The 24,109-nt window shown below is 39.5% G+C and overlaps 2 protein-coding genes across 2 annotated transcripts in view; one reads left to right on the top strand and one right to left on the bottom strand.

The window, feature by feature from the left end:
* The first annotated feature begins 17 nt into the window (after positions 1-17).
* SLC7A6OS (solute carrier family 7 member 6 opposite strand) lies at positions 18-11,782 on the top strand. The gene is made up of 5 exons (XM_005306299.4): positions 18-255; positions 2,424-2,807; positions 8,476-8,679; positions 9,721-9,859; positions 10,942-11,782. Exons 1-5 carry the CDS (start codon positions 64-66, stop codon positions 11,064-11,066), a joined length of 1,044 nt encoding a protein of 347 aa, XP_005306356.4. The 5' UTR covers positions 18-63; the 3' UTR covers positions 11,067-11,782.
* Positions 11,783-13,869: 2,087 nt separating this feature from the next.
* The window catches only part of SLC7A6 (solute carrier family 7 member 6), a 46,621-nt gene continuing 36,381 nt past the window's right edge, over positions 13,870-24,109 (bottom strand). Inside the window, exons 6-10 of the mRNA XM_005306298.5 lie at positions 20,583-20,686; positions 19,354-19,450; positions 18,373-18,522; positions 17,153-17,336; positions 13,870-16,152 (exon numbers count right to left, since the gene is read on the bottom strand). Coding sequence (XP_005306355.2) covers positions 16,061-16,152; positions 17,153-17,336; positions 18,373-18,522; positions 19,354-19,450; positions 20,583-20,686 — 627 coding nt within the window. The 3' untranslated portion in view covers positions 13,870-16,060. The remainder of the gene's footprint in view (positions 16,153-17,152; positions 17,337-18,372; positions 18,523-19,353; positions 19,451-20,582; positions 20,687-24,109) is intronic.

Here is a 24,109-nt window from a genome sequence, read left to right as displayed (position 1 = left end):
TAAAAAGCTCCGCCCTAGGACGTAAAGGGTGGGGTTTCGTGTTGTTTTGGTCTCTATCCCAGCATGCTGTGCGGCCCAGTGGCCGGCATGGAGCGCGCGGCGGTGCTGCGCGTGAAGCGGAAGCGCGGCGGGTCGGAGCCGGCCGAGGCCCTGGTGATCGCCTGCAAGCGGCAGCGCACCGAGCCGGGCCCCGCGCCCCCCCGCGACCCGGTGGAGAAGAACCTCTTCAAGCTGGTGGCCACCGTGCCCTCGCAGGTACCGCAGGGCCGGACCCAGCGCCGGGGTTCCTGTCTGGTCCGCCCCCCGCGGGCTCTGTGGGGCCTCCCCCAGCCCAGAGCGGGCTCCGTCCCTGAGATGCTCTGTGAGGAGCCCGGCCCTTGCCCACCCTCTGGGTTAGCGGGAGCCTCCAGGCTGGGCCAGTCTGCCTGGCCCCCAGAGACCAGCCTGGTAGCGAATGGGCTTTTATGATAACTAGGTGCCCATTAAACCCTTCCTGTCTCACCAGGGCTCTCCTGCTTGGGCACCGGACACCCCTTTGTCCTGCCCTTTAAGTTCCTCTGGGTGATGATCCCGCTGCGCAGTCACTTAATGGTCTGCCATGTTAACACCTACAAACCAAGCCCAGAAGAGGGGGTGGTTTCATATTGAAAACTAGTCAACCTCAAAAAGTGAATTCGATGTTGCTTTGGGTCCTCCACCTGCCTCAAAGCCCCCCCTACTCATTTTAATGTTTTTTCTCCATAATCCTATTTTAAATGTATTTCTTCCCCCATTGTCGCCTGGAAATCTTGCGCAAATACACAGAAATGTACTGATGAGTCCTCTCTCACCTGAGAGAGGTGGTAAGGGTCCAGTGTAAAGGGCTAAAATATTTGAGTCTTTCCTGGAGGGATTGACCCAATGAGTAGTGATGGGGAAGCTGTACATCCACAACTAGGTTCCTTCTTGTGGACTCCCACCAAGATCAGTTCTCTCTGGTACTTTTTGACATCTATAGATAGCCATTAGGTGAACTAGTCAGACAACATGGACTCAGATTTCCGCAGTATGTAGATGACACACAGTTCAGCCTATCCTTCCCAACATATGACCACCAAGATGGCCCAGGACTTGGATGAGCTCAGCTGTTGAATGGAAAAATAGCTGGCTGAATGAGCAAGACAGAAGTTATGCTGGTGGACAGAGGACAGCATCTTGAAGAGTTCACAGCCATGGTGTGGTCTCATTTGATTGAAGGTGTACACCCACAATTAGTCAGGTCAGCGCATAGTTTAGAAGGGCTCTTTAATTCCTTGCTGAAATGGTCATGTAGCAGTGTCCATGAGTAACACTTTATCTCCTGTGCGTGGGTGATTGTCTCATCCTGGTGCACGATGACCTCAGTTATCATGCCTTCATCACCTCTCAGCTGGACTACAGCAATGCTTTGTACCTGGCCCCGAAGTCTTCCGTGCTTAGGAAATTCCAACTACTACAGAATGCTGTAGCATGTCTCCTCAGCAAAACAGGCTACCACAAGCATATTGGCCCTCTCCTCTGCTCTCTATGCTAGCTTCTCCTAGAACTTCAAATAAGGGCTAGGACCTTGACTTAATTTTTAAAATACTTCACGGCCTGGGCCCAGGATACATAAAAGACCAACTGAAACTCTGGGATGAAGACAGTGTTTGACAGCTTCACTCCTCTGGCACAATGGAACTCCCTGCAATGAGGGTAAAGCTCATCTGTGCAGAAGACAGAACTTTCTTGGGGACTAGCCTGAGACTGGAATGAACTCCCCCAAGTACAAGGACCATCGCAAACCTCACCACCTTCCACTTCAAGCATGTTTTTGACCTTGTCTTTAACACATACCTAGTAATAACTTTATATTCCAAACAACCCACCGTACCATAACAAGACACTCCACAGTGCACACTTCTCCTGAGTGGTGGATAAGAGAACAAACGGGACATATTCGTCATGTTGGTTAATACACTGCTGGAAGACATGCAGATACAATGATGTGTGGTATAAGACCCTATATAGAATAGAAATAGATTACTTTGTTCATTTAAAACAGGCTAAACAACCAGTAGTACTTTTTTTTTTTTTTTTTTTTTACTTGCATCTTAGTTTACTCCAATCTTGGTAATTACTTGTAACAATAATAGGCACAAATTAAGCACTGGAATGGGTTACCTAGGGAGGTGGTGGAATCTTCTTCTTCTTTAGAGGTTTTTAAGGTCAGACTTGACAAAGCCCTGGCTGGAATGATTTAGTTAGGAATTGGTTCTGCTTCGAGCAGGGGGTTGGACTGGCTGATCTCCTGAGGTCCCTTCCAACCCTGATATTCTATGATTCAAAGCTCTTTCAGGAAGGAGGGTGATTCTGTTGTAAGTCAATGGTTTGACTTTTCCCCCCCACTTTCTCTCTCTGTCCAGAATGAGCCTGTTCAGAAGTATGTACAAGAAGCTATTACTCGAGATAAAGCAGCAGAGATTCTGCGACCCTCTTTAGGAAGCACTCAAAGAATAATTCAGGACCTTCGCTCCTCCAAGCAGGTGAAGAGGCAGGAAAACCGGTACCGCATCATAACCAGCCATCGGCCAAACTGTGCTGAAAGAGAAACAATTGTGCTTGACACAAATGGCGGGGAGACAAATGAGGGTGCCAAACTGGACCCTGAAGCAAAAAAAGACACTTCACAACAAGGAAGCACTGCTACTTATGGTAGTTCAAGTTATTTTGGGGAATTCCAGTTGTTTGATGTAGTACAAGAGGAGGAAGTAGAGAGAGACCCCAATATCACTGCAATAGACACACAGGTTGGTATTGAGACTTCTGCACTACTGACTAGCCAAATTAAATTCCATTTTGGTGCAGTAAAATTGCATAGGTGGGCATGCTGGATGTTTGCCAGTGATTTTGAATCTATACTGTTTAGACAACATAAAGGCATTTAACTAGACACTTAATAGCTGGAGGATTAAACCTAGCCTGAGCAAAATATAAAAGATACGGGTGAGGTGGGTCTTACTACTTACTTCCTAGTGAGAAGTGCAGCCTCCTGGAACAACCTCTATGGCAGAGGTGGGCAAACTACGGCCCGCGGGACCGTCCTGCCCGGCCCTTGAGCTCCCAGGCCCCTCCCCTGCTGTCCCTGCTCCCCCACATCCTCAGCTCGCCGTGCCGTCAGCACACTGGGCGGTGGGGCTGCGAGCTCCTGCCCCGGTGCTGTGACTGCACGGCAGCGTGGTTGGCTCCGGCCAGGCAGTGCGGCTGCCAGTCCTGGTGCTTTGAGTGGCGTGGGGGGGGTTGGATAAGGGGCAGGGGATTCTGGGGAGCAGTCAGGGGACCAGGAGCAGTTGGATCGGCATGGGAGTCCCAGGGGGCCTGTCGGGGGCAGAGGTGTGGATAGGGATCGGGGCAGTCAGGGGACAGGGAGCAGGGGGAGGGAGGGGTTGGATAGGGGGTGGATCTCGGTGGAGGGCGGTTAGGGGAGGGGGCTGTCAGGGGACAAGGAGCGGGGAAGCGGGCAGATAGGGGGTGGGAGGTAGGCTGTTTGGGGAGGCACAGCCTTCCCTACCTGGCCCTCCATACAGTTTTGGAACCCCGATGTGGCCCTCAGGCCAAAAAGTTTGCCCACCCCTGCTCTATGGGGTAGGGGAGGGTGCATGGATTTCTACTAGTGTCTTCTCTGTGTCCTAGGTGGGGGTTTAATCTCTCAAATAAGCCTCTGGCTAATAGACGTATAAAACACAAAGCTTCACCCTATTTATTTGTTAGAAAGGAGAAGCTACATGTGCATGTCCCCAATCCTTCAGAATTCCCTGTCGCCTGCAAAGAAGGCTAGTGGAGAGAAGAGGCCTCTGTTCTTTGACTGAGCTTCCCCTTCTGAATAACCCCAACACCTGCTTCTGCTGATGCTCATAGTTCCCTCAAGCAGCAGCAAAGTGAGATTGATATGGTACTTCAGGACTTTATTTTTCAATAGCAGCTGTGAAACCAGTCTGAGCCGCCTTATTTTAACTCTGCTGCTTGACAAGTCTGAGCAGCAGTAGGGGCATGGACTCTTCCTGTAGACTTAGGAGAACACTATCTGTGTATTTAGTTCACGCTGGGAAGATTATTTTAGCAACTCCAACTAGAAATATTCCAATTTTTCTGAAATTAATGCTTTAGGCCGCTGTGCTTGACACTCTTCTCACTGAGAGCTTTTTGAGCGCTACATGTTTTCAGTGTGCTGTTTATTTTTATAATCTTGCAATCATCTTGCACCCATATTTTAAGTTGCAAGAATCTCTGCTCGGTTTCTGGTGGAATTCTAAGTGTGACGAAGTTGTCTGTTTCCCATGGTTGCTATATGTACAGCACATTACGAATCTTCTAAACTTTTTCATGACTGTGGCAGGTCACAGAATATTGTGCTTGTGTGGGGTGGGAGGAGGGTGATATTGAAGGAAGCATTGTATTATAGCATATATGAGAATAAACCCATTCAGCATTTCCATTACCAATGGATCCCAGCTCTGAGAAAATGAAAACCTTTCCATGTTGGAGAGAGAAGTAAACATCAGTGTGGGCAAGGAGAATGTGGTAACTGGAAAAACATTGTTTTTAAATCCATTCTACTTCCATCAGTAAAATTGAGCAACTCCAGCTGAAAATGCTGCATCTTGATAAACAGCTGGCAGCTCAATGCAATAATACATTGTTTTTGATTCTGAAACATTCCCATCCTAGAATGAGTGCGTGTCCAAATGACTTGTTTATCCATACACAGCATTCAATAATTGTACAACCCAGCACTCAAAGAGCACGTTAGCTTCTTTTTAAAAACAAAAACATTCTGTTCAGACTAGACTACTTGCAGCTATTGCCCATTCCCCTCAGTCAGCTTCAGTCTCTTTCCCCCTAATACGCATGAGGAAAGCAAGGTGGGAAGGAGTAGTGGTTCTCAAAATGTGACTCAGTAGGATTTGCTTTTAGCAAATGGAACTATAATGTGCAGTCAAAATCCCAGCTTGTGCTAGATACGGTGGTCTCTACTTACTCGTTTTGTTCTTGTGTGTTTGAGATTGGACTTCAATTCAGTCCTCAGGAGCAGTAGTAGCTGCACCCCTACAAAAAGGTAGAGATGCAACCTGCTCAATTTATTTTTTCTCTCAAATACAGAAATGCTTTTAATATGGAAATATCATTAATGGTTTGGAAATGAGGCTCCACAAATCAGCTTTGTCCTTCTCTGTTGCATTTAAAAGTTCCTTCTGAATTAGAACTTAAAGATTTTTAAAATGCATCGCAGTGCTACCTGACACTGGGACTGACCAAACAGAGGTAGAATTATGGCACTACAGAAGCCCAATAGCGTTGTTACTAATAAATCTTAATTGTGAGGTGTCTAGGCCAAAAAAAAAAAAAAAATTTCAAACTAGGCCAGCGTTTGCTTCATTTTCCATTTCCCTCTCCACTTTAATTTTTTCCCTTTCTGTAGAGGTTAGGATGAGAGACCGTCTTACTGGTTTTCCTATTCTCACCTCAGGATTGACTAAATAGTTCAGAAAGCACTTGAACTTGATGGGTGGAATTTCTCTCAAGCACCTGTTCCAGCAAGGGGAGAGTTTGTGCCAACCTCAGTGGAACTGAAACAGTGGGCCTGCCAAAGCCAACAATTTGCAAATTATTCTGGCTATAGGAAAGAATCTGCCGGAAAGTTTTTTTTTCTCCTGTGAATGTGGAACACAGAAACAATAGGGGCAGACTCAGTGGGTCCAGCAGCCTTTTCCTGTCTTTTGGACTTGTTCATTGTTTTCCCCTGTAAATATGAGACCAATCTAAACTTTTGTATAGGTGTCTTTTTTTACCTATACGTAACTGCACAATTCTACTACAACAGATGTTACTGTAATAGAACAGTGTCATACTGTACAAAATATTTAACTATTCACTTTAAGCATGTGTATCCACTTGCACAACTATATGTATTGAATCCTATCTGAGGCAGACAAACCTTTGTAGTGTATTAACCATTTATTTAAAGAGTAATGTGTAAATTAGTGATCTAAGTTTTGATTATAGATTTCATGACTAAAACTGCATTTTTTTTAGAAGCAGCTACCATCTTTGCAAGGTGAACTCTGGATATTTCCACTTTTTTTCCCGGCAATAAAGATATAAGAATAAGACAGCATAACTGCTGGTGATCCACATTTTGAGGGGGGTGTATATATATAATTTTTCTATCACTAATATGAATTTGTACATGGATGGTGGTAGTTCAGAGTGGATTATATTTTAGCCATAGAACACATCCTTATATTGTGTACAGAAATATCAGTAACACAGATGAGGTTTATAGTGAACATATTAACATTTCCATTGTAAAATACCAATTTTTAGTTGTATGTACCTTGTGCATAATTTTAGTGCTAAGATTCTTTAATATAAAATCTGTTCAGGATCAGGTTTCTTTGAGGAACGGCCTGTGTTTTTTTTAAAGATAAAAACAAATACACTGATCTAATATTTTGTCTTTTAACGGAAAGCATTTGAAAACTCTGCCTTCAACTTGCAAATGTCCAAATCACAAAGAATAAACTGGGAGCGTTTTTCATGTCAGAATGAGAAGACAAGGGGTGGACAGTGTGCCCTTGGAGCCTGTTTCTGATTATTATTTGGGGGGAGGGGGAGGTGGTTAATAGCTGCATAGATGTGAATTTAAGGCCCAAAACTTTGGAGGGGAAAGCTTTTTGAAATATTAACATGAAATTGCTTTGCAAATAAATTAAGATTTCTTGTGAGTATGGAAAACCCACCAACTTTGAATACGTGAAACCCTGAAATGGAAATTGACATCTGTTTTTGTTCAAGTTGAATGATGCAAAAACAATTCTGTTTAATATTAAGGGCTATCAGTGACGCATGAGTTGATAAAGGAGGAGAGCTGATTAGAATATCTCAATAACTGAAGTTTTTATGCAGCGTGTATAGCACTGGTCTTGACCTAACAGAAACAGTCCTTGGATCCTTTTCACAAATAACGCCCTGTGCTAAAACATACATACATACACACTCTCATTATTACCCATGAATAAACCAGACAAAAGACACAAGACAAGATGACTTTCCAACCCATCCAGTTTACTTTGAAGCTGATGTACTAACTCATGTTTCACCTTTAATCCATTATCTGCTTACACAGCAAAGTAGCAGTAGTTTCAAGCAAGAAAGCAGTTGCTTTCGTTTACAGCTGCCTCTAGCCTTTATTTTTAAAATGCTGTAGTAGGAAAATCACACCAGTGCTACTGCTTCTCTCTAGAGAAGGCCGACCATGGCTTAACTTTCTGAGCGGGAGACTGTACACCTCTACCTCGATATAGCGCTGTCCTGGGGAGCCAAAAAATTGTACCGTGTTATAGGTGAAACCGTATTATATCGAGCTTGCTTTGATCCGACGGAGCGCGCAGCCCCACCCCCCCAGAGTGCTGCTTTACCGTGTTATAGCAAGTTGTGTTCTAATGGGGTAGAGGTGTATTTGAATTTCTACAGGCTACAGTCGTTATTTATGGGTGATATGGAGTCTGAGTTACAGCTATATGCAAATCTTCCTGCCTAACAAATGTATGTATGAAGAGCCCTCCAGCCAAAAACAGAAAAAAACACTAATAAAATTGCTCCCTAAAATAAAATGCTAAAACTGACTGGAAACTGTTTAGTTGCTATGTGGGCCTCTGAACTACTGCTCTAGATTCACTTTTCAGTGGGTTGACATCTGCCAGCAGTACACTTGGCAATGCCCATTTAAATCAGTATTTCCATTTCTAGGTTGAGGTGTTCTAAATGGACAGATTGGTGAGCTGACCAAAATGGGTGGATTTTCTATTTAGTGTTCAATGTTTCATTTTCAAACATAAGCTGAAAGTCTCAAATTCTATTATTAAAAACTGCTGTGAACACACAATATCCATTAACTATACAGAAAATGTTTGGGTTATGGAAAGGCTCTCCAGTGCACCCCCTCCCAGATAAAGTCCTACTACAATTTATTTGGAGCATCAGCAATCTAAAGCTTTCAATAGTAAAACTTTTTAAATAACTTGCAAAATGTTAAGTATCAGGGGGTAGCCGTGTTAGTCTGTATCTACAAAAACAACAAGGAGTCTGGTGGCACCTTAAAGACTAACAGATTTATTTGGGCATAAGCTTTCGTGAGTTAAAACCTCACTTCTTCGGATTTATTTCGGCATAAGCTTTCGTGAGTTAAAACCTCACTTCTTCGGATACATCCGAAGAAGTGAGGTTTTAACTCACGAAAGCTTATGCCCAAATAAAACTGTTAGTCTTTAAGGTGCCACCAGACTCCTTGTTGTTTTTGCAAAATGTTTTTACTTTGCCCTATTTGGGGCATTAAGGGTAAATGTTTTAGTTGTAGCTCGCTTAAACTCGCTATGTGTGACTTCAATGAAATATTGGTGGTGGTTTTTTTGATAACAGAAAACTGATGATCCAGATGTGATTCTTTGCAATGCAGTAGAAATGATCCGTGAGCGTTTAACTGTATCTGAGAATGATAAAGGATTAGAACACCATGGGAAGGAAGATGATTATGTTTATGACATTTACTACATGGAAACATCAACTCCTGGCTGGATCCAGAACATCCTCTCTGTGCAGCCTTACACACAGGAATATGAACTGGTAAGGACGAGGAAATCAAAAACCAGACTTTATGTAGTAATGAAAGAAGCTAATGGAAACAAACATGCTTCAATTACATTGTCCTAGTCTGAAAAACATGACCATGCAAAATGGCATTTTGTAGTTCAATGACTTTTGTATCAAATGTGCTTTTTCTAACTACCAGTCTTGCAAACTCAACCAGGGTTCTTTCCATATTGGCAGGGAAAATTATGCCCGACATAACACACCTATAACTCCCATTGTCTTCGTGTTTGCACAGTGTAACTGACTGGAACTTGGTAAACAATGCACAAGAAAAGAATCTGGGTCATTCATACTTCAGTTGTGTGGGTCTCTAGGACTAACAAGTCACACTTGCTTCTTGTTGATGAGCAGCTATGCCTACACAAAAGGTGGCACAAAGAGGGCCAAAATAAGGTTGCATAGGCAGCCTTATTTCTGGCATTTCCTAATTTGAGTACTTACCTTAAACTATTAAGGTTTCAATCAAGTTTTGTGCATTATATATAATGAGAGAACTGTGCTTCAGTTGTGATGTGATTTCATATTTCAACAGAAAGCACTGGTAAGAAGCTTTCTTTCATTGCATATCCTCTGTTCCCTTCGCCAAAATTAAACACTGCTTTATCACTTTTCACTTCAAATAGCTAACTTTCCTCAAAATTACTATTCATTCAACCACTGAAGTACAACTGGAGTGGGTGGAATTAATTTTGCAATTTCAGCAGTGCCCAAAATAGGTAATGGTGCAACCACATCAGTGTTGTTCTATTAGGATAGTTTTATTTCCTTAACACAGTACTAAACTTATTGCATGCACTAACAACATAAGTTATGCCAGGCCTGAACAGTCTGTGATCTGCCCATTGAGGCTACAATACATCATTTTAACTCTTGGATGGTGTCACTGTACCTAAGTATCACTAGTGAATATTTTTTTTTCTTCCTCATCTTACGCTATGTAGACTGATGGAGAAATTATTTAATTTTTCTGACTCTCTTCCTCCTCTGAATAGTCCTTTCCCTATTGACATGCAGGTAGATGATGATCATATTTCTGAAGAAATATATGATGATGAAGATGATGAGAACAATGAGAATAATTGGCGGAATGACTATCCTGATGAAGATGAGTTCCTTCCTGAGGAAGATGAAGACAGAGAAGGAAAAGATAGAGGTATTTCATTGTCAGTACTACCTGCCCTTCTGCCATTTAGGGGATGAGGCTTAAATCTTCTGACGGTGTTTGCTTTTGCTAGCTATAATGTCACAATCTAAGGTGGAATCATTACTGAATGGGGATGTTCATGGGGAATGGGAGGGTTCATTAAATTGGAGACTTCAAAGGTAGTCTTGAATGATTTGTTCCACAACTATCAGTGGATGACAGGAATAAACTGTTCCTCATTTTCACACATCTCACACTTGAACAAGTACACCTCTACCCCGATATAACGCTGTCCTTGGGAGCCAAAAAATCTTACCACGTTATAGGTGAAACTGCATTATATCGAACTTGCTTTGATCCACCGGAGTGTGCAGCCCCACGCCCCCGGAGCACTGCTTTACCACGTTATATCCGAATTCGTGTTATAGCGGGTCGTGTTCTATCGAGGTAGAGGTGTATTGGCAAGTAGAACTTAAACTTCTCAATTCCTTTTTAAGTCTTTCAGTGTTGTGAAAGCCCATTAGAACTGAGGTGATGGAGACTTCTGCAAACCCTTCTTTCCATGAAAAATCTTAGGGAACAAAGGGAAAATACTTCTTATGGCATAGAGGGGCCAGGTAGGAGTAAACTTCATTAGTGGATTCTCATTTGATGTTTGTCTTGAGTTCATCCATTTATCTTTATTGGCTGACTGAGGAATTTCTTCATTAGAAATCCTTATCAAGCTGTTTTAACTATCAAGAGTTGCACTATAAGGCATATAAGGTTTGGAGACTAATTCAGTTCCTAACTCTTGCCACTGATCTTGGGCAAATCCTGTTTTTCTATTATTAAAATTGAGACTTCTTAGCTACATTGAAACCCTCAGTTAAAAGATGCTATATGTGCAAAGTTAGCATCACTGCCTTGAAAAGGAGTACAACTCAAAACTCATCTGATGCAGAACTTGTAATTCTTTGGCAGTGGGCAGGTGGGAAGCTCTTGCATTACCATATAAAGTTAAGTATTTAATAGTTCCTGAATCATAACTGATCTTTAACTACAAAGAGATTTTAACATGCAGTTTGAAGCATTTAATGTTTTCTCTCTAGAATCTGATGGGAGCTTCAGTGATGAAGATGGCAGGGGTATCAGGAGCAGAACATGGGTCAAATACCACTGTGATATTCTGCAGGAGTTTGAATATGATGGGGTCCAGGACTTAGATTCTGATTAACACTAAATAATCTGAATATTAGCATACTGCCAGCAAAGTGTTCTTGACCTCCCTCCAAAAGTCCAGAAAATTACTGCTGCTTTTGATAGCTCTTTATGGAAATGTTAAGGTGAGACCTCAAAGAGTGGAAAAGCATTTCCTTCTGGTAAAACAAATAGCTTCCCACTGTTGTACAAAATGCCACATTTTAAAAGGAAGCTGTCCTTGTCCATTTGTTTGATCTGTAGAATTGATACAGTATTTGATTATACACATTAAGCCTGAAGTGGCCATTTCCTACCCTGAGCCATTGGGAAAGTAGAAGTCTGTAAAAATTGAACTTTCTGGCATGAAGTTCACTTAAAAAAATAACTTAAAATCCAGGAAGCATCTGCAATTTCAAGTTGGTAGTATTTAACTCCATGAGTGAGTGTTAAGTAAAGCAAGTCATTCATAATGTGACTTTTTATCCAGGAGCAAACTTGTTTGAGTGAAAGCTTCATTTTCTAATTTGAGTATTACAAATGATGGCAAGTAGAGAAGCAATCTTGGCTTTAAGAAAGAGCTGCATTACTATCCTATGAGCCGCTTTCCCTGTATACATGAAAAGAATGGTCAGTCTCTAGACATGTCCTGGGGCTTTTTGGCTGGACACCTTTTCCTTTGTATCCCTGAAATAGAGTAATGTAAAGTATTTATGCACTTAAATTTGTAAATAAAAATTTGTGTTTTAATTATTTTGCTGTAAATAGCCATTTCTTTAAAAAAGCTTGGATTCTACCCCTTAACGGAGCTAAAAGATTCAAAATGCTGAAATGTAAGCCGCCTTCTACAGTGAGTAGCTCTAATGGGGACATCAACTTCTATACGAAGCTACAATAAAGTCATCTTCGTATAAATCAAAACCTCAGATTGTAGGCCTCAGCTGATTAATATACACACCTGCTTTCATCTTCTGCTCCTTCAACTCTGTCTTCTGTTCTCTTAACTTGGAATGGTCGATCTGTGCAGTAGAGTGTTTATTTTGTAAAGAAGAAAGTGGTTGGGAAACCCATCTCTTGAACATATAAAGGCGCTTTAGGACATTAGCTTTTCCTAACCTTAATAGTGTAATACAATACTATCACAAGAACCATGCTAAGTGGTTAGAGGGACTCAGTTTAATTAGTTTTAAGTTACTTTAGTTTGCCATCATCACAGCTGTGGCTTTATTTATTTATTTTGTTAACATTATACTTACTTTCCTAAGCTATTGGACAGAACTATTTTGGGGCAACTGTTGTGGTAGCTGGTGCCTATATTGCAGTAGCCCTTTCCCTTCCCACCTGGGATAAGGGGATTTATGTAAAACTCATCACTGTCTCAGGGTTGTTATGGCCTTCTCATATCAGACATTCCCATTGCTGCAGCCTCCACCTTCTGGATTTTAATGGTAAAGTGCTAATAGGGCAGAATTAATTGTCAGTGCACTCAAAAATGGTACTTGAAATTGAGGAAGAAGCAAATACAGTTTTGTGGCTATTTCCCTTGCACTAGTAGCTAATAGGACAGCAGTGACTGTACTGATAGCAAAGCAACTTTTAGAGAAGGTGGGTGATCTTTTATTGGACCAACTGTTGGTGAGAGACAACCTTTTGAGCTTACACAGCTCTTCAGACCTGTGTAAACACAAGCTTTTCTCTCACCAAACAGAAGTTGGTCCCATAAAAGATACTACCTCACGTGACCACCTTGTCTCTAATATCCTAGGACTGACAAGGATACAACATTGCATACAAACCTACTTCTGTCAATATCAAACTGAAATACAGGTTTTTGTGGTGCACAACTCATGAAGATTGGCCACAAACATCAACTAGCATTCTCTGCTAAAACGCTAGTGAAGTTACACTAAAGCAATGCCAGGGACTGAATCGAAGACAAAAAATAGAGTTAAATAAATCACTCAAAGCAATTACAACTTGTGTAAGTGAAGTTAAGTTCTTTAAAATAAGAACTTTGAGTGATTTATTGAACTCTATTCTTGGTCCCCTGATTCAGTCCCTGGCATTCTACAATCAAGAGTAGTTAGGCAGCTAGTGGGGTAGCAATGGGTGCAGCATGCATGTCAGTGGTCTAGCAATGTTTGCGAAGCCAAATATATAGTGAGTGTCAGCTATGATTTTTGGGAGAGCTGGCTTGAGGATTAGCACTATAGTTACTTTTTAGGCCATGAAAATTTGAGAAATCAACCTCAGTTTGTGGAATTTGGAGGTCAGCATGATTTTTGGCCATTATCTAAAACTAGGAAAAGAACTTATTGCCATTGTATATAAGACTTCTGAAAATGCAACTGTGGTCTAGGATAAAATAATAGTTCCAACTCTCATCTTACAAGTCTGCCTCAAAAAAATCATTTTCTTTTCCTACCTTTGAACACTGGCTGCTAATAATCCACTCTTACTCTTCTCCCCCCCCCCCCCCCCTTGCATTTAAGTTCAGGAGAGCCTATGCCGTGGTTAATAGGACACTGATTAATTTAAAATCACTTAATGAAAATCATTGCATTTATCAGAATTTCTAGCTTACAGCACTGACTGTGAGGAACACTTAATTCCCATCACTGGAAAGGACTTCAGCATAGTGGAATTTATGAGACTGTATTTTTTCATTTAAAGTTCAAGCCTATCCTAAGCTCTCAAAGAGACTATGCACAACCTTCTTAATAAAACCAGTGTGTTGGAGAGACCTTGAACTGCCTATTATAATCCTTTAAACAAATCTCAAACTTTAAATGTATGGAATGTCATAATAGTACATTGGATTGTAATAAGCCACAACAAGATTTAAGTGTTAAATGCCACTTTTTATTAAATGGTCAGGAAAACAAGGAAAAGGTTTGAGGTTTAAATCAACGCCTGGACTGGACTTTGCTTCAATTTACTAGGAATAAGATGGTAAATTAAATGTACTGCTTTCTAAACCTAGTAAAAGCCTGCAAGTTTACATAAAAAAATAAAACCACAATTGAGACAAGGTAGAAGTTATGGCACACTTAAAATAAGTGCCAGAGAACTAAATACCTCTGATGTTGTTTTAAAATATAGTTAGAGATTTTAGATTCCAAAAGAAAGAGCCTTTCAATTCAGCGTGCAATGGGATTTATTTTAAACCTCACTCTTCAGCTACAGAGAAATAAATTAGCATGGAATAGAAAGTAACTAAGATTGCAAGGTTCCAGTTTACCTAGTTTAAAAAAAAAATAGCCTAATGTTTTAAATAAGAAGTTGAGATATAGATAGTATAAAAAATTTAACAAGATTGCAAAACAGGGTCATCCCACTGTGCCACAAAGAAGGCAGGATACAAGACCCATTTTTGCAGCTGTATTTCATCTTAATTTAGCTATAGTTGCAACAAAATTGGTTTTATAGTACACCTCTACCCCGATAAAACGCTGTCCTCGGAAGCCAAAAAAATCTTACCGTGTTATAGATGAAGCCACATTATATCGAACTTGCTTTGATCCTCCGGAGCGTGCAGCTCTGCCCACCCGGAGCGCTGCTTTACCGCATTATATCAGGGTAGAGGTGTATTTGAATCTCTCAAGCACAGGCAAATAAGCAGACATGTATTCATATTGCACCACAGGACTACAGTTTGCTGTCCCGCTAATCATCTCAAATTTTGAACCTCTAAAAACAAATGATACCCAGGTGTTTCAGCTCTCAACTTAAGTGTTATATTTACAATATTGTCTAACATTGGTATGTAAAGTGACTAGGAGCAGACCCAGCAAGAAGGTATGATTAGAAGAACCTCAGTATCTTGAAGGTGATTTGATCTTTACTTCAGTAGTACAATTATTTCTAGTATTTATTACTAACTGTTGAGGTGAACTAATAGCACATCAGATCAAGAATGTATTTCCCCTTTCCCTACAATGTTTCTCACAGTTGAATGCTATGTACAAATAGATTTCTCTTCTGTGCCAGTCACTATTATACATCTAAATTTTCAAACTGAGATGACAGCCACGGAATTACATATTAGTTCTACTATAAAGTCTTTATAATATGTAAAAGTATTGCCTCTGGTGAACAGTATTGAAAATCAGAAACTAGAATTTCTGGTCTCTTTGCTGTAACAGTGCTTGTAAACTCATTTAAGAAACAATTAAATATGGAAACTTTATTAAAGTTTTTGCCTCTTACGTATTTTACTTTTTGGGGTTCTATTTGAACCAGTTAGAAACAAAGCAATCACCACCACAAAACAGGTAACAATCCATAGGTAAATGTTAACATTTTAATCAAGTCTAAGTTTTTTCTGTGAAAAGGCAATTTGGAGCATGTGAAAGGTGCAGAATAAAACAGCTTTGGAGATTGGAGTTCTCTCTCTGCAGACCCCACCACTTTTCACTGAAATGATAGTTTCTAGAGGAGAAAGGGTAGATCAATCTTTATATGCCGATTCAATCTGCTGCAACTGCCAATGATGAATGTTTGTTATGGATGCTTATCTACTGGGATAAGGGGCAGATTCCCAAGCAAGTCACTTCACATAGGCCACTGAGCATCCATCAGATACGAAAGGCTTTTGGTCACTTCTGACTTGGAGTAGTTTTGAATTGTACTTAAAATGATTCATTATTCTGCTACCTAGTTCTCCAAAGTACGTTTAATGTGATCACTCAGCTCTACTATTATAGAATCTGTTTCCCCTCTTACTACTAAAATCCCATTTCTACGAGATTTTCCATTGGCCTCAAACTATAATAAATAGTTCAGACTCTGTTTCCATGTCTGAAGTGACTGGTTAATGATTACCCATAATAATGTGAATTGACAGTACTTTAACTACAGACCATGGCAGGGAGTATGATGCACCCAAGCATCCCTCTTCAGTAATAGCTGGTATATCTGTTCCTGGCTCCAATGGTTCTTCAGTTGCCCCATATTCCCTGTTGATCCTCTTCTGTTTCTGTTCGCAACTTTTGCTTGGTTCTCTGCTGTTTTTGGAACTGCTTAAAATTTTTAGATAGATTTGGTCTCTAATTTCTTATCTTCACTGTCCATCTCTGTCAAAACACTGTAACAAAGCACCTGGGTGGCTCGAGTGATAGCACCTGCATAGGAAATGGAAGATAAACCAAGTGAATATCCAAGTATTATCATCAAAGCAGCAAATTATTTAAACAGAACTTTAAGCCAACTGGACTACATATAGATCAGTGAAAGTTAGTCTTGAAGTGTGTTCCGTTATATTTTCTTTAAAATATACACAAAGAGGATACATTTGCAACACAAGGTAAAGTTCCATTGTTGGTCGAGTCTGTTTTTTTTTTTTTTTTTTTTAAACAAACCAACAATATGTCTAAAAGATGCCCTAATGGTGAGTTTTTTCTCCCAGGCACCCTGTAGGGTATACAATACACTGAAATTTGTTTTCCCTGCTAAAAGAGACTGATAAGGCTTACAAAGCAAAAGCTCCAAATAGTGTGTGGGGAAAGGGAGAAGGGCTTCTGTATACATTTAAGAAATTGGTAAGGTTTGATCATTGATCCATGCACTGACTGATGAAGCCATGTAACCTATTTCATTTAACGGTGGATTTATGAACAACCCCTGTGGGAACTTTTACCGAACTGTAAAAAACAAAGCAGGAGGCTGCAACGAGAAATTGAGTAATCCTTAACTGGACAATTCAACAAAGGGATACTGGCAGGCGAAGCTCCAGAGAACAATCTCCCCTCCTCCCCCCCCCCTCCCCCCCAGCTTTGCATAGCAAACACATTACATATTTTCAAGCAGCTGATCAAGCTCCAACTAAAGTGAAGCAAGACAACATGTTTGCTTGAGTCCAGAAAGATTTAGTGAGTTTAGAATTACAGCCAGCCTTGCTTTCGGATTTAGATTTTTCAATGTGATACAAATATAATGAGACTGATAGATGCTATAAAATATACACTAAAAGAAATGTAAAATACAGAAAAATAATGATTTCCCCCCCCCCCAATTACTGCCATTCAGCTCATGTGTGATCACTCACACGAATTTAAAATTTATTGTAAATGTCTTCATAAAAGTCTAGCAAATAGTGAAATCTCCCAATCTACATGCGCTTACCTAAGATGTTGTTGATAAATGGAGGCCTTCTGGAAATGGGCAAGTAGACTCCAATGAAGTAGACTGGAATTCCAGATATAGCAATGCCAATTCCGATCAATGAATTAATGGTGTCACTATATAGAGGCACCACCACCAGAAATACTGAGCATACACAGAAAGCTATTGGGAAAAATAGGCTCAGCTGTAGAAAAGGAGAAAAAAAGATTAGGATATTCTTGGAATGTTTTTGTATATCAACAGTTACATGCACTCCGATAGGAATGCAATTTTCTGTAATTGTAACTTTTAATACATAACATTTTTCCAAATCAAGTTTTTAATTCCCATACACACAACAGCACGGGGTGAACTTGTATTTGGCTAGTTAGAAACATGTTAAGTGGATATAAGGACAACACTCTATACAGCAGAACCACAGAACAGAAGCTAAGATTCACATGTGCAATAGTGTAAGATTATAACTATGCAATGTTGAAAGAAGCTTTTCACTGCAGCAGAGTGGCTTTTAGACAAATCCACTGCACTGAGACATTGCCCTTCAGGAGTCAAGAATGGCATGAAGAAGAACAGGAGTACTTGTGGCACCTTAGAGACTAACAAATTTATTAGAGCATAAGCTTTCGTGGACTACAGCCCACTTCTTCGGAAAAAGAATGGCATGGTTTGTTTAATGAAGTGCATCAAACTTTACCAGAGAAAGGTGCTAAAGGAATTACGAATTCAGACATACCATAACAGCTCCAAATATTGCCTTGGTAGCAAAGGTGCTACCAGCATGATTAATTTGCCCTCCCTAACTTTCACACAATAGTGCTGGGACTAAGGAGGAGAGGAAGAGAGAGAGAGAGCCATAATCCATTGACCTATAATCCAAAGAGCAAGAGTAGCTCCTGTTTTCAACCACATGAACCATTTTTCAGATGGCAGAAGGATGGACTAGTGACTGAACTGAAAAAATGAAGAGGAATATCAGTCAGTCATTTTCACCTAGTAGTTGAGCCAGTCTGCTAGAGCAGGAATATTTACTGAGCACTTGACAGCAACGCATGGCATTTTACAAAAATTAAGACATGGCTTGTGCCCTGAGAGTTTACAATCTAACACTTCAGACATAATGCATATGGGTTCAAATTTCAGACAGTGCTGTAGGATGTACTGGGGTAGGGGAATGATCTTAAAAAAACTAATTCTGCGTACATTAATTCATTAATTTGTACCTTGAGAGGCCTGGGTCGATCTGGTTCCTTCCAGCGGAGGTATAATTGCCCAGCTATTGATAGTCCCACAAAAAACCAGTAACTGAAACTGAAGTAGTTAATAAGCTGGAAGACATCTTCTACAGTCAGATAAATGAGGGCCATAGTACACTGTTGGGAAAGAACATGAGTACCATGAAGAACTATAAGTGATACATAGGTTTTTCAAGGTTTTTTTTGCTTTGTATATTAATGTCATCTTTCATGCCTGAGTGCTTTATATGATTATATTCTTACAAATCTCACCCTTACAGAAATGGGCTTTTTGGGGGGAAACAGTTATTTCTGATTATTCCTAGAGATGGGATTTTACTGAGATTTCCCAAGGTGGTGGGGACACAAGGATGATGTTTCTTGCAATTCACCAAAGACGGAAGTGAATAAAGTGCTGAATTTAGCACCAAAGTCCAGCTACCTAGCTACTGTCAAAGATACTTACAGTGGCAAAATACATTAAGCAAGTTTACCAGAGCATAAAGGCGTTCATAAACAGCTAGATTTTTACCATACATAGTTCAATCATATCCTGACGACTAAATAGCCTGATTGTATTATCTATTTGAAGTCAAAGAAAATTTAAGATGGATCTTAGACTAGCTTGAGTCTTACCTTGTGCACGAGAAATGGAAGTCTGCAAACAACTGCACCCAACAGCAACAAAGCCAAAGTATTCAGTCACTTTATTCCTGTTCCAGTTTTCTTTATATTTAGAGACTTTGTAGTTTGACTTACATTAAGAATTTTTAGGAATTATCAACCTAATGCAACTCTCCAGAGACTAATTAATTGTGAATTCATACAAGTGAAAGATCATTTAATGTAATATACAATACAGACCTTATCTGTCAATGAACTCCAACCCAAGTACAAAAAAATCCATTTTGGATCTATTTCATATCCCAAACACTTTCAAACAGCTTAAAAGCAGCAGCAGCAACTTACATTGAAGAGTAGTGCTGGTACAGGTGTGAACCTCCCTATATGGATCATGGACAATAGATCAGGGAGATGACCTTCCCGGGATCCTACAAAAAATAGCCTGTAAAGGACACAACATGTAGTAAATCTTGAGCCAAGGAAAGAAAGACAGCTGTGTAAAAATATGTTATGAGAACAACCTCAAATAAACCTGCATGTATATTCAACTATTCTTGTACTGTATCTAGGTCTGTATAAGTAAATCTCTACATATTTAAAATAAAACAGTGCTAAAGGTAAACTTCTGTGATTACTGAAGTAGGTTTTCATTGTTATGAGACAGAAACCATCCACAATTACAGCTGTATACTGTTAGTTAAACATTTTGGTACAATTTTAAGTATTGACATCAAGTTAGTAATTTTCATGACGTAACAATGAGAAATGATTTATGTTCGATCCTGAAGGAGGTGACTGTACATAAGAATTTCTATAAATAATTCTAACAATATTCCAATTTTATCTATTGTATAATTTCAAAATAACATTTCTTTCCAGTATGGGGAGGTTAAATATGCATGTTAATGGACAAACAAGTATTATAAAAACTCTTTTGAAGCTTGTACTGGTCATGTCTGTAGTCAATGCATAGGAGAAAATTTCCATGACATCTCTGAAGCTTTAAAAAGACTGTCATACCAATTAAAACTTTTAAAGCTTCACACACAAGGTCAGAAATTTAATACATTTTTAAGCTTTAAACATAGTATTTAAACAGGAAAACAAGAAAATTAAGTTATTAACTCCACAAGAAAACTGGAGAATAATCCAATTCTTGACCACGGGCATGAAACAATGTGGTTAATTACCTAGTATACAACATTTATTATACCTTACAATGTATTGTTCATATTGCTATGCAGTCACATTTTGCGAGTTGGGAGGGGTGGGGGGAATGGGACAGACCTGTGATATGGAATATACAAACTAAAGTCTATTGAGGACAGTTATTTTATTGTGACATTCTTTAATGGCACGGACATTAAAAGTGTTAGTTTATCACACATAAAATAAATGAAGTTGGCTAAGAGTGCTTATGAACATCTTTTTTTATTATTATTATATGGAGATATACCTATCTCATAGAACTGGAAGGGACCCTGAAAGGTCATCAAGTCCAGTCCCCTGCTTTCAATAGCAGGACCAAGTACTGATTTGGCAAGATCTTAAAACAGAACCAAAATGTGTATTACCTAGATGATGCTAAAATTGATGCATTAAGTCCACCAAAACATGAAACAGCTACAGCAACAGGAACTGTCCAACTGAAAATGCCGAACACCTGGTCAGCAAATGTCTAATGAATGAAGACAAGGGAAAAAAATTAAAATTTTTGCAATGTCCGGACATAAATGGAACAGTAAAATTAAACCTGTTTTAATAATATTTGTGTGAGAAAAAAAACAGCATTTAACACATACATTAGTAATCTTCCACAGAGCTGTATAAATTGGCAGCCATTCCTTTCACCTATTTTAGTTATAGCATCCACACAAAATGAAGCTCAAGTCAGGCAATTTAGTTTGGGTTTACTGCTCAGTGAACCCAAGAAGTCTTTTCTTTAAGCAATTCACAAAGAATTATGCTCATAAATCTAAAACAGATTTCTAAGATGCTTTGGTTTCTCTGGTTTACCCACATCATATGCTGTGTGATACACCTTAATTATAAAAAGTCAGTATAACAGAGTCACTTCCAGAGCAACAAATAAATAGGTCTCCAAGGGGAAAAACATACAATCCAAGATCCAATTAGGGAGGTGGTATTTCAGAAGGCAAAGCACAACTGAGGGAACTTCTCCCCAAAACCCTCCATCACATGAGCATTTCTATAAAGTTATTGTTCTCGGAGCCAGTCTATAATCCTTCTTTTTCTTTTCCCTCCCCCTATCCTCAAACCAGCACATTCTGTCCCCTAGACAGCCCTTCCCCTTCTTTGAACCACAGGGGCTTTGGTCCTACAACACTGTAGCTGCAGAGCAGCTGGTATTCTGTTAGCCAGCGTCAACTTCCTCACTGCTGATGCTGCCAGACCACTTACATGCCATTGCAGAGATCGCCAGTACCAGTGACTCTAGAGCAAGGTGGCTAGGTGCACAGGATTTCTTAGTAGGTGAATGAGCAAAAGCCTCCAGAGGCCAGTGCTCTGGAAACTATCATGCAAATGTTTAATAGCAGAATTTGCTAGAGAGCACGTTGAATAACGTTCTGTTCACCATAATCTATTTCTCCCAGGTGAAGGAAATAGGATAGAATCTCTTAGAATATCAGGTCTCAAAATATTAAAAAAAAAAAATCAAGTGGTTTAATATATAATGAAAGACAATTGCTTAGACACAGTAGTTTCTCTCCCCCCACCTGGGCCCTGTACCTTTAACTTTTCTCTTTTGGGGTATGTGCTAGGGGATGGAAGGGGAGCTATGCCCTCCCACCCACCCCCCCAAAAATTCCCTTATCCTCGCAGAGTTGTGTTCATCTGGGAGGGAAGAAAGCCTTCATTGCAAATATGGAAGCTATCAATTAGGGCTATTGATTCATCGCAGCTAACTCAAAAAAACTAATCACGATTAAAAAAATGAATCGCAATTTTAATTGCACTGTTAAACAATAGAATACCAATTGAAAGGTATTATATTTTGGATGTTTTTCTACATTTTTATATATATTGTATTCTGTGTTGTAATTAAAATCAAAGCGTGTATTATTTTTGATTACAAATATTTGCACTGTAAAAATGATAAACAAAAGAAATAGTATTTTTCAATTCACTTCGTACAAGTACTGTAGTGCAATCTCTTTGTTGTGAAAGTGCAATTTACAAATTTAGATTTTTTTTTTGTTACATAACTGCACTCAAAAATAAAACAATGTAAAACTTCAGAGCCTACAAGTTCACTCAGTCCTACTTTTTGTTCAGCCAGTCGCTAAGACAAACAAGTTTGTTTACATTTACAGGATATAGTACTGCCATCTTCTTATTTATCATGTCACCAAAAAGTGAGAACAGGCATTTACATGGCACGTTTGTAGCCGGCATTGCAAAGTATTTACGTGCCAGATATGCTAAACATTCATATGCCTCTTCATGCTATGGAATGTCCCATTCCAGAGGACATGCTTCCATGCTGATGACGCCCGTTAAAAAAATAATGCGTTAATTAAATTTGTGACTGAACTCCCTGGGGGAGAATTGTATGTCCCCTGCTGTTTTACCCACTTTCTGCCATATATTTCATGTTATAGCAGTTTCATGTTTCACAAAATGCAAAGAAGGTACCAATATGAGATTTCTAAACATAGCTACAGTACTCGACCCAAGATTTAAGAATCTGAAGTGCCTTCCAAAATCTGAGAGGGACGAGTTGTGGAGCATGCTTTCAGAAGTCTTAAAAGTGCAATAATCTGATGCGGAAACTACAGAACCCGAAACACCAAAAAAGAAAATCAACCTTCTGTTGGTGGCATCAGACTCAAGATAATGAAAATGAACATGCGTTGGTCCGCATTGCTTTGGATTGTTATCGAGCAGAACCCGTCATCAGCATGGACACATGTCCCCTGGAATGGTAGTTGAAGCATAAAGGGACATATGAATCTTTAGCACATCTGGCACATAAATATCTTGTGACACTGGCTACAACAGTGCCGTGAGAATGCCTGTTCTCGCTTTCAGGTGACATGGTAAACAAGAAGCGGGCAGCATTATCTCCTGCAAATGTAAACAAACTTGTTTGTCTGAGCGATTGGCTGAACAAGAAGGACTGAGTGGACTTGTAGGCCCTAAAGTTTTACACTGTTTTGTTTTTGAGTGCAGTTTTTTTGTACATAAATCTACATCTGTAAATTCAACTTTCATGATAAAGAGATTGCACTACAGTACTTCTATTAGGTGAATTGAAACATAATTTCTTTTGTTTTTTTACAGTGCAAATACTTGTAATCAAAAATAAATATAAAGTGAGTACTGTATACTTTGTATTCTGTGTTGTAATTGAAATCAATATATTTGAAAATGTAGCTAACATCCAAATATATTTAAATAAATGTTTTTTTATTATTTTTTAACAATGCAATTAATCGCAATACATTTTTTTAATCGCTTAACAGTCCTATCAATTATTTCTTTGCTGAATTTTATCAAATGGCATGTTACTTCTATTATACCATTTTCTGGAGCAAACTAGTAGTGATGGCAGCAGCTGCTTAGTGTCTTGCATTAAATCAATCAATTGCTGCACTAAATCATTCTACATCATTTACAGGCTACGAATTGCACACTTTTTTTATATCTATAAAGGAAGAAACAGCTAGTTAGTATCCAAGTGACACTCGCAGCACACTAGTTGCAGGAGATATCAAGCTTCTTTGTTGTCCATACAGTAGGTATTTTATATTTCTGTATTTGCATAGTACATATGTAGGTGTACATGGTCATCTAAACATTTCCAGTAATTCCTCCCCTAATTCTTTCTTAGCTTTCTTCTTCTTCAGCCTCAAGAGCAAGATACCAAATGGCAAGAGCTGCAAAAAATAGTCCCTGCTTTCTGCGTGTTTTCTGTCTTTTCAGTCATAAATATTCATTTTCAGGCCAACAGTGAACCACCAGCTGTTAGTATTTTGACCCCCACAATACACCCTTTTCAGATGGCTTTTCACTCATGCAACTATGGACTAAGCAGGTCACTCAAAATGGGTAAATATTCAATACTGCACTTTGTTCA

This window comes from Chrysemys picta, chromosome 14 (assembly GCF_011386835.1).
Source record: "Chrysemys picta bellii isolate R12L10 chromosome 14, ASM1138683v2, whole genome shotgun sequence".
In the NCBI taxonomy this organism is placed as follows: domain Eukaryota; kingdom Metazoa; phylum Chordata; order Testudines; family Emydidae; genus Chrysemys; species Chrysemys picta.
Note: the sequence above shows the minus strand (reverse complement) of the source record. Positions and strands in the feature narration are given on the sequence as shown.

Coding starts and splice junctions, on each gene's coding strand:
- SLC7A6OS (XM_005306299.4), top strand. CDS start 64: ATGCTGTGCGGCCCAGTGGCCGGCATGGAGCGCGCGGCGGTGCTGCGC. Junction 2,808..8,475: donor TCACTGCAATAGACACACAG/GTTGGTATTGAG, acceptor TTTTGATAACAG/AAAACTGATGATCCAGATGT. Junction 9,860..10,941: donor CAGAGAAGGAAAAGATAGAG/GTATTTCATTGT, acceptor TTTTCTCTCTAG/AATCTGATGGGAGCTTCAGT.